This window comes from Tenrec ecaudatus, chromosome 1, assembly GCF_050624435.1.
Source record: "Tenrec ecaudatus isolate mTenEca1 chromosome 1, mTenEca1.hap1, whole genome shotgun sequence".
Taxonomy (NCBI): Eukaryota; Metazoa; Chordata; class Mammalia; order Afrosoricida; family Tenrecidae; genus Tenrec; species Tenrec ecaudatus.
This window is the reverse complement of record NC_134530.1, coordinates 251,753,511-251,763,940: the sequence shown is the minus strand read 5'-3', so window position 1 is coordinate 251,763,940 and position 10,430 is coordinate 251,753,511. Positions and strand designations below refer to the sequence as shown.

The 10,430-nt window shown below is 45.7% G+C and overlaps 1 protein-coding gene across 5 annotated transcripts; it reads right to left on the bottom strand.

Moving 5' to 3' along the window:
* Positions 1 to 1,326: 1,326 nt before the first annotated feature.
* Positions 1,327 to 10,054, bottom strand: ZBTB18 (zinc finger and BTB domain containing 18). 5 transcript variants are annotated; one of them, XM_075531239.1, is made up of 3 exons: positions 7,343 to 9,012; positions 4,272 to 4,959; positions 4,022 to 4,159 (listed from the first exon to the last, which is right to left on the bottom strand). In XM_075531239.1, exons 1-3 carry the CDS (start codon positions 7,353 to 7,355, stop codon positions 4,150 to 4,152), a joined length of 711 nt encoding a protein of 236 aa, XP_075387354.1. In that variant the 5' UTR covers positions 7,356 to 9,012; the 3' UTR covers positions 4,022 to 4,149. The 5 variants fall into 5 exon arrangements, with proteins under 5 accessions (XP_075387321.1, XP_075387346.1, XP_075387330.1 ...); XM_075531206.1 differs by having other exon boundaries at positions 1,327 to 4,959; positions 7,343 to 9,008; XM_075531231.1 differs by lacking the exon at positions 7,343 to 9,012 and adding an exon at positions 9,979 to 10,054 and having other exon boundaries at positions 1,328 to 4,959.
* Positions 10,055 to 10,430: the final 376 nt, after the last annotated feature.

Here is a 10,430-nt window from a genome sequence, read left to right as displayed (position 1 = left end):
GATTTTTAGGTGAACCCTCAACATATTCAGGAAGATTTGAAATATTTTGACCAGTTACTCGTGGAACTAAAAATGCAATATACAAAGGCCTCCTTTCCCACCTTATTTTTTAAAAATATTTTTGCTAAGCTTGTAATCGCTTGAGAAACTACTTTGTGGAGGTCAAATGTACATTCCTCTTACACGAGAAACAATATTCAGCTGGTTAAAAGCAAACTGAGCTTCATGTAACAGAAGCTGTCTCATTGACAAATAAGAAATAAAAGAGACGTTGGGCTCAGAGACAATCTTGACCGGATTCCCATCCAAACGCATCAAGGTCCACATGGTGCACCGTCAAGCTCGGATCTTCTGTTCTACTTCTACGTAAGTATTAACCTCCCTACAAAACATTTACTATGAATGCAGACTCTATTTTTGATCATGTAAAAAACTGTGTATTGGTATGTTTTAGAAGTTGGAAATTATGGACAATTAGCTGTCAGGATGTAAAGACTCTCCCAAGGTTGACCCTTTTCTGTCCCTACTCACTCTTGGGACCGCGTGAGACAGTTCAACAGAACTCTTCACCAAGTGTGGGTCTCCTGGTCAATAAGCAGTTTCTAACCCTAGAGTGCTCAATTCAATTAAAAAAAAAAAATCCCACAATAACAAAAACTGGGGCACAGATTTTGCCTGTTTAATGTTTTTCAATTAAAACTTCAGAATTAAAACCTGAAAACGTTTGCCTTCTCTCGAGCAAAAATGTACAAAACTAATCTCAATCTGAATGCCTGCTAATTCCATTGCTTAGAATTAGTCATAAACCAAACAGTCTTCCAAATTAACACATCTGGTTTCCACTTTAGCCAGAACACAGAATAGATTTGACCAATCAATTTAGGATAAATTGACATATGAAGGGATTTAAGGTGTATGGACTAGGAGTTGTACAGATTATGAAAAATCAGTGCAGCCACTTATAAATTTTATGGGTTTATAAATTCCTAGGGAATTGCCTCAACATTCTTGATCTTGATTCAAGAAAATGGGTCACATTTCTAAAATGTGCATCTTGTAGGAAGGCGCTTCAAATTGTTTATGGAAAAATTCCAGTATCTTTTGATCCACTTTTTCCACAACCTTTTGAAGCCACCTCGTGTCTTTTTAAATGGCTTGATGCAAAAAATGTTGGCAACATTTTCATTTTGGTGATCTGAGACTTTCTAATAATTGCAGACCTCTGAATAGAACCGACAACTAAAATAAAGAGGCTATATGCAACACACACTTAAGAGTCTGTGAGCGATCCGAACACTCAAAGAACACACACACAAGAATCTCAGTTCATATAATTTATTGCAGTTAGCACACAGTTTAAAAATTCACCAACACACCAATAGTACAAAACTAAACAGCATTATAAGTTATTCCCCCCTCAGGTAAATAAAACATACTATGATTGTCAAAGCTAGATGTCAGTCTAAGTTTTTAGAACAAAGGAAGAATGTGAACCTAAGAAGAAGAAAAAGCAATCACTCACAATGACCACAAAAGAAAAATTCAAAAGAAAGTCCGTTTTCTCACAGACATTGATTGTCTTTCTCTAAATTAATAAAAATTATCTTAACATAAACTGTATTTAAAAAAAAACAAAACTAGAAACTCTTCAAGTAACTAAAGATAATGCTCCAAGGCCATTTTCACAGCTTTTTGTGTTTGTTTGCTTTAAATGCCATTACAGCCAAATCAACACACGTTTGACCAAATACTTCCAAAACAGTCCAGCAAAACACAATGGAGTTTTCCATTCAGTATCTTAAGCACAAAAATAGGCTATGTTTACAGTAGTTAAGGCGATCAAATTTTAAACAAAAGCAATTAAAAAAAAGGGAAAAACAGCAAACGTTTTCCATGCTACTCCCATAGACCTTATTTGTAAGTGCAAGACGGGGAAACAAACACCGTGCAAAATGCTCTTGCCCTGCGCGCTGGGTCATTACACCACACGCGGGCCGCAGCTTCTGCTGCCGTGACACACACAGTCTTCTAACCCTTCCCGTGTCAATCAAGGCAGTCCAGTCCATTCAGCCTGGGGCTTTTTCAGTCCATAGAATCTTTTCAAGAGGGGGGGGGGGGCAGGGAGGGGTAGGCGGGAGGGGAGAAAAAGAAAAGGGGAGCAACAACAAAAAGAATGACCTATTGTCAATTTGGGCAGTAGTTATTCCAAAAATGCTCAACTGGGTAAATGTGTACACCTAAACTTTGAGCTGGCGTGGGTTTTGTGCAATTAGGAGTTGGTTATAAATGCACACTGCACATGCAAATCTTTAAGCCGTTTGTAAACATTTATATTTTCCTTGTTATGTAGCGAAGTTATCCATTTGCAGCTTAAGTTTTTATTCAGCTTAACAGTTTCAACTTAAAAAGACAGTGGGAAAGTCACTTTAAATTATATAAAATAAAATAAAAAACAGTGCATTTATGTTCTTCATAACACCAGTTTCCAAATGGTGCTATTTATCTAAGGAAATTAAATAATTTTAAACTCACTCATTAAAGTTATACAATGCAAACAAAGACAAAAATATATTGAAACTCATGCATTTCTGTAGCGTTAATATTTACTTTTCAAGACTCAACTAAGAGCATCAACACAACCTTGTCAAGTTCTTTGACACCCACCCCCCCAGCCCATGTAATCAATTACAGTATACAATAACAGTAATTCACATTTTTAAACACACAGTTCAACACTGCTGAAGCTGCAATATCCTTTTTCATCTCAAGCAAACCTTCACAAAGACAGTGTCCCGGTGATCCCAGTGTACTTTCAGAATTTCTCTCATTGGGAACTGTCAGAAAACCAGAAGTTGCCACAGAAAGTTTTAAGTCAACTGCTTGTTTAAAAATAGATAATTCAGCATTTCAGAAAATTTCCATTTGGGTCTAAAAGCATTCAGGTTTCCAACAGCCAGAAAGATTCATGCAATCTGAGACATATAAAGAGGCTAATAAAACTAGAGGGAACTTCTACTTTCAAAAAAAAAAAAGTGTGTGTGGGGGGGGGGTGGAGCTCAAAAGACAATACAGTGTCAACAAAATTAAACAGTATAAAAGCATTTTGTGATATGACAATTTGTTTAAATGGTTCTTCTTGGCCGACTGCCCCTACCCCCACAAAAGAAAAACACCTCTCTATTTTCTGACTTGCGCTAAAGTTTCTTTATCAGAATGCTAAATTAGTGAGATTCTCATGCTATACTAAAGTGCAAAAACAAGTTAATATCCCAACTTTTTAGTTCAAGGAAACAAGACTGCTTTTAGACCGTACCACAACTATATAGAGATCTATTTATATATATGTATATATATTATTTATATTAATAATATAAAATTATTTCCAAAGTTCTTGAGAGCTATCTTCTAAGGTCCAGTCTCTGACAGTAGGTAAGCTCAGTGCTTCACTTTTAACAGACAAGGAGTTCACCAACTCACAGTGGAACTTCCGAATGTGTCTGTACAGGTCTCCGGACTGTGTGAACCTGCGCTCACACCACTTACAGGCGTGGGGCTTCTCGCGGGTGTGCACCACGGCGTGGCGACTCAGGTTGTGGGAGTACTGGAAGCTCTTGCCACACTGGTTGCAAGTGTAGGGCTTCTCCCCCGAGTGAGTCCTCTCGTGGCGCTTCAGGGTATACATGCAGGAGAAAGTCTTTCCACACAGGGAGCACGTTGGGACATTGACATCGGCCGCAGGCTTGCTGCGGATGCCATCCTGCTCGCGGAAGTGCGTGCTGAGGTGGATCTGCAGGATGTGGGGGCTAGGGAAGACTTTGTTGCAAAGAGGGCACATGAAGATCTGGCCAGCGGGGCTGAGTATGTTTGAGACATAAGGAAGCAAACTGCTGTCCATGTTTCCTTCCACCTGGACTCGCTCGCTCTCGGGGGTCATCATTTCATCATCGCTTGCTTTGTCCTCCCGATCTAGCTCCCTCAAGACCGAGTCCTCCCTCATTGGAGCCAGATGAGCCGGCTCATACTGTACCCTGGTATTAGTGCTCACACTTTCTTTCCCAGTGCTATGTTCCATGTCATAGTCATTAGTGCCAACATCACTCTCATCACAGGAAGCCTCTTTCTCCACCTTCACCTGCACCAGGTTGCTTCTCAGCACGTCCTGTGAAGAGAAATAAGAGCTGTTCAGATTTTCAACTCCTGACAGGCTGGACTTGACAGACAGGTCCAGCACACAGTCAACATCTGCTGAATCCCTCACGGAGGTGACAGACCTCTGGGACAAAGACTCTGTTGAGCTGCAGGGGCTGGCTACTGTTTTTCCAGCTGCTGTGGCGTGTGGCTCAGCCTCTCCGCCAGCCTGGGGGATGCCTGCTGAGTCTGAGGGCAATCGCATCCACATGTTCCCAGGCTCAGCCGCCAAGTCCCTTTTGCTGGGCAGGAGGTTTAATTTTTCATCTTCGCCTTCATCTTCATCACTGGGCAAATCGCCTGCCATGTGGCTGCTGCCATCCGAGAGACTCTCGACTTTGTCCGAACAACTTGAGGCATCTTCTTCCTTTTTTGTGCTGTCTGCCTCCGTGGTGGCTTTCTCTTTCAGCTTCTTTTTGCAGACTTTGACAATGTCATACATGTGGAGATAACTGGCAGCTGCTAGCACGTCTTCAATGGGCAAGTCTTTGAACTGGAGTTTCCCTTCATACATGAATTCAAGCAGGAGAGCGAAAGCTGGGGCTGTAACAATGTCGCTGTTCAGATGAACAATGTCTCTTTTGTCCAGCTGGTCCTTGTAAAAGAGGTGGAAATACATGCTGCATGAAGCCAGTACAGCGCGGTGCGCGCGGAACTGGGCATCTCCCACCAGCACCGTGCAGTCACAAAGGAAGCCCTGATGCCGCTGCTCACGCAGACACTGCAGCAAATGCCTGCTGTGGTCTGGAAACTCCATGCTGTCTTCATAACCTAGGGGGAGAGAGAGACTTCTCATCAGGACTTGTTCAAGAACAACTCTGAAATACTCCAGCCCCACATCAAGAGAGAATTAAGCTCCGGCCGCTGTGGTACACAGCCCTGAATTTCAATCAGGCTCGTGACCTAAGGACTTCTAAATCACTCGCACAACCTAAATGTGAGAAGGAAAACGTGGGCCTTCCAAACTTCCTCACCCCAGGAAATCGCTCTCTGATGGGGCTCTAGTCATTGAACTTGAGTCGAGTTTTAGAAACCTTAGTTTATCTCCAGCCTCTCACCAAGAGTAAGCATTTAGATCACCTTCAGAGGAAATGTAATTAATTCTACTCATCAAATTATGTCCTACCAAATCTACAACGTAGCTACTGATTCAAAAGGAACAACTCACAGAAGGAACAAAGAAAAGTCCTAAACACATGCTGGATGATTAAGAAAACTTACTCAGTCACCCTTTCTGTTCCAAAACTTTTGATTCTTGACTGCACTTAGAAAGCACAATTTAAACCTACACAAGCATTTGGCTAAATCAAGAAAAAAAATGAAATCACATAATTAGTCAAGAATTAGCAAACAACTTACTTTTAAAGTCAAGAGTGTCACAACAACAAAAGTCCTATGTATAAAAACAGATGTTACTGCCGTAAGATTTGCAGGTACGGCACACATGCACGAGATCAGAAAGAACTACAACAGATGGAAAAGATCATCCTTACTATGTACAAATCCAGAGGGTTTCTTTCTTTCTTTTTTTTGATGGAGGGAAAAATGGTTATACTGCTTTGTAGAATCTGTACTTCTAGAATCTCAGGAACCAGAAGGGCATTATCTGACTGAAAATTCCTATCTAAACTTTGATCTGTTGCAAAGCAAAATCAATTCCATATTAAAATTAATTCAAACTTTTAAATACAGACGTGCCACTTGCAAATGAAACCCCAAAGCATTACAGGTTCAAAACTACCGCCAACATCCAAACACCAGCCTTTCTAGAAAAAGAAACGAGGTTGGGTTTCTTTTGTTGTTTTTTTTTCTTTTGGAATCTGCTTTACCTTAGCCAACAGAAAATACTTTGTTTCATTATAACTTGATATATTTTGCTTCCCCACTAGCTTCTTTCTTTCAAATCTGCATTGTTGCCCTGGTTTCTGGCAAGGGAGGGGAGTCAATGGGAAAGGCAAGGCAAAGATGCACAAAGAGTCAAAATCCAACTGCAATGGGCAAACTCCTTACAAATAAAGAAAACTCAACTTCCTTTTCCTGTGACCAGACGCAAAATGCCACACCGTGCACCTGAAAAAGTGTGTTTTGCGAATGGATATGTACCCTTTAATATTCATGAATTACTTCCTTTCCTCTTCTCCACTTTACCCAAGACAGGCTGAAACTTTCATTTTAACCCCAAATTATTCTGCAAGATGCCCCGGCTAGAATAAACTAAGACTTACAATACAATCACTTTAAGTGCCCCACAGCTAACATCAATCCTAATCCTTGCAAGGGCTAAAAATAAAGATTGGAGGGCAGCTCACAAGGTAGCTGTGATCAAATTAGGAGGCTGAGAGGACAGAGAGAGACCAAGAAGGAAGCTTATAAACATCTGATCCAGCTGACTGTGGCCATATGGCAGCTGCTGCCCAGATAAAGAGATTAAGAATAGCGGAGTGCGATTACAGCTGTCTGGCCAATTCAGGCAGCTCAAATCTACAAGTTCTAAATTCGTCGCTAACACAAAAAACTCCTGCAAATAATTATTGTTATGCTGAAATAAAAGATCTCTTAAATATATATTTGAAAGAGAAATGAGGAAGCCAGTCAAACTATTCTCCTGGGCACAGAAGTTTTTTTTTTCTTCTTCTTCTTAAAAAACAAAACAAAAACCCTCCAGTTTCAAAAGCACTACAGCTGTATGTTTCAGTAGTGCTGCTGAATGCTTTAAAGAATAAAGTTTCACAGTGGAATTACACAACAATCTAGCTTCTTAACTAGAATAATCTTCTCATATTAAGTTTGAATGCTTTATTCTAGATCGTTTACTAGTTCTCTCCCCCAAAGCAAAAGGAATCTAAATAGCAGTGGGCAGGGAAAAGGCATTTAATCTCAAGTGCTCTAAAAAATAAAAAGCAGTATTTCAAAGCTCTTTCTTAACATTTCAAAACTTGAAATATTTCTGTGTATTAAAGTTACTTACTCAAGTAAAAGGGATCAAAATTAAAATTAAACAAGCCCAAGCCTTTCAACTCCAATAAGATGTTCATTTAAGACTCAATTTCATATAATATTCCTCAACTGGGTTAGGAAAAGGAATGTGATTTAAAAAAATTAAACAAAACACCCAAACAGAAATATGCTCAGTCTAATCTATTGCTACTCCTACCTTTAGGACACATAAACCTGATTAAGTCCTTTCCTCTGAGTCTTGCTGGCTCCAGGTCTGTTACATCGGTGGAAAAAAAGCAGACTAAGAGAGACAGATGCAAAGTGGAGATGATGTTAGAGAGGAATGAGATACCTTCTCCACCACAGATCCGCACACACTAACTCCCTGTCTGTGTGTTAGAATAAAAGGCTGAGGGATGGCAGGCTGTCAGCTGCTCTGACATCATGTTCAGATGGAAATGCTACCTCCAGCTGTGCTCCTTTTAATGCCATATGCTACTCCTCTACACTCCTGCCACCAGCTTTTTCTTAGGAGAACTTTTCTCTTCTGTTAGTATAAACAAAATACTTCAAAGTCTCCCTTTTTTCCTCAAACTTTCTAACAGAAGAAATTGGGGGGGGGGGACCTGCATATGGAGTTCTACTCTATTTATGTAACGGCAACACTTCTGTGTTAAGTTGGTGGACCGCCTTACACACGGACATGCACAAACCTCCATGCTGTTCAGGAAATCCACTCATTTGTAGTCAATGCCCACCTTTAGTTCTAAAGGCAGTTTACGAATATTTTTAAACCACTTGACATCTCTAGCCCCATATTTTCAACCTCCAGCCCCTCCCCCTCTGCTGATAATGGGTGCATGCATGTCTCCGAAACACTGCAAGAGTTATTCCAAATGACCACTTCTACCTGGCTCACTACCTTAGTTCACGCTAACGGAACTGCTTATCTACAAACTACCTTCTCAAGACATTTTCTCAGACTGCCCAGTTAATGCAAATTTCAAGTCTCAGTATCAACAAGCTGAAACTGTACTTTCTGAAATCCTGGAAAGTGCTTCAGTTCAATGGGACAAATTAATAAAGTGCTCCAACCTGCTAGGGTAACTTAAAATGAATGCTGCCCCTGTTAACTGAACTATCTGCTCAGAAAAAGGCAAACCTCCTCTCCCCCTTGATCAGTGTCCCATAACGTTCGCTTGGTTGGTTTTGGTCACTCTGTAATGTTGATGACCACAACAAAACCTTTTTTTTTTTCTGGGAGGGGGTGGTGACGAGTGTACAAAGCCAGATCTAGTATAAGTTTGGAAAACTTTCTCTAGACTTCGTGAGCCTTTTCGAGTGGCTGATGAAATGGCAACGCAAGCCCGGCAGGACTGACCAGAGCCCTGCCCAGGGCTGCGGACATCTGGGAAAGGTGAGAGGAAAGGAGCCAGGGCCTGAGGAGAGACTGTGTCCCAGTCCGGGAGATAATCACTCCGTTCTCATTAGAAAATCGGAGCAAAGAGTTACAGAGTAATCAAAACCAACAAGGCTGCCTGTCCGACTCGTTCTCCCAAAGTCACAAACCTAACTTTCTCTAACTTCGCGGTGAATGGTATCATTCTGAATGCCTGTTATCAGGCGGCACTCTTTATAGATAAATTCCTTCTCAACTACCCAGCCTATTCTCCACAAATGCCCTCGCCCCATTCCAATATATCAGACATTAATCACCCCATTTACCCAGTGCAGAGGGGGCGGCGGTGGGGAATGGCAGTTTAATGAGTCCCAAGCACCGCAATGGGCCAGCAACTCCGATTCCACAAATCAACCCCTTTACGTCTCCGCACCGCGGGTCCATAGACGTTTTGTGAGGTTGGGTTTTTGTTTCTCAAAGAGGTGGGGGTGGGGGTGCCGAGTGGGGAGGGGAAAAGAAATGCAAATGTCTACGTGGTTCTTGCATAAAACGCACCGGGGAAAGAGGAAGGTGAAACCACAGGGACAGAGGTGGAGGGCGTAGAGCCGGTGCGGCAGTGAAACACCTTCAACAACAAACGAGAAAACAGACCCGGGTCACGGGAACAACAAAAGAAAAGTCGTAAGAAGAAGCCAGAGGGAGGAGGGTGGTTGCTACCGCTTCCTCGACGCCTCGGCACCGAGCCCCCAGGGCCTCCGGGCAACTGCACCAGCCGCCGCCCCCCGGGGCGCGAAGGGGGGGTGTTCCTTCCCAGCCCCTCCCCCCGGGCGCCACTGCAGCTGCACCGGTCCCCGAGCCGAGTCCGTCCCGGGCGCCACTGCAGCTGCGGCGGCTCCCAAGCCCCCTCCCCCAGCCCGCCGCCCTCCGCACCCGGGAGGCGCCACCGCAGCTGCACCGGCCGGGAGCCCGCCCCGCGCCGCAGCTGCACCGGCCGGGGGGGGGGGGACGACGCGGAGCCGGTCGCCCGCACCCCGCCCGCGCCGGCAGCTGCAGCGGCCCCGTCCCCGCGCCCGGCCTCCCGCAGCTGCACCGCCCCCCGCCGCCCCAATAGCTCCAACCACACAAACTAACTCCACTCGTGGGGGCGCCCGGCCCGGCCCGCCCTCCGCCCGCCGGCCCGGGATGGCACGGCCGCCCCCGACCGCCAGAGCTCCGGGACGGGGCGGGGGGGGGCGGCAGGTCAAGAGCCGGAGCCGCGACTCACACGGAGCGGCCCTAAGTCACCGCGTCCCCGCCGCTGCCGCCGCCGCCGCGTCCTCCGCCTCCTCCCGGCCGCCGCCGCTGCCGGACTTGGTGGGCTTCCTCCTCCTCTTGCCCCCCTCCCTCCGGGCCCCCCACCCCCCAACCCCGGCTCCGTCGCCCGCTCCCCCCGCCCCTCCCTCCCTGCCACCCACCCCCGCTGGCAGCCGGAGGAGCGCGGAGGAGCTCAGAGGGCCCCACGCTCAACGGCTCCCCATGGCAGCAGCCCAGCGGCGGCCGCAGCCTGCCAGACACAGCGAGGGAGCGAGCGAGGGAGCGAGCGCTGAGCCGCGGGCTGGGGGGGGGGGGGCTGCGACTGGGGGGGGCGGGAGGGAGGGGGAGGATCGGGGGGAGGGGAGGGGGCGGGAGGACGCACCACGCACGCGGCGGCGCCGGCCAGATGTTACCCCCCCTCCCCTCCCCTCCAGTCGGCCCCTTTCCTCCTCTTGCCTCCCGCCCTCCTCCAGTTGGGCTTTCGCGATTGACCGAAAGCGGCTGAACGGGCGCTCCCCGCTCGCCCCCACCCCTCAGTCTCCTCCAATGGGAGGGCGGCTTTCCGGGAAGGTGGAGGGGGTGGCGGGCTCTCTTCGGATTGACAAGCGGGCTC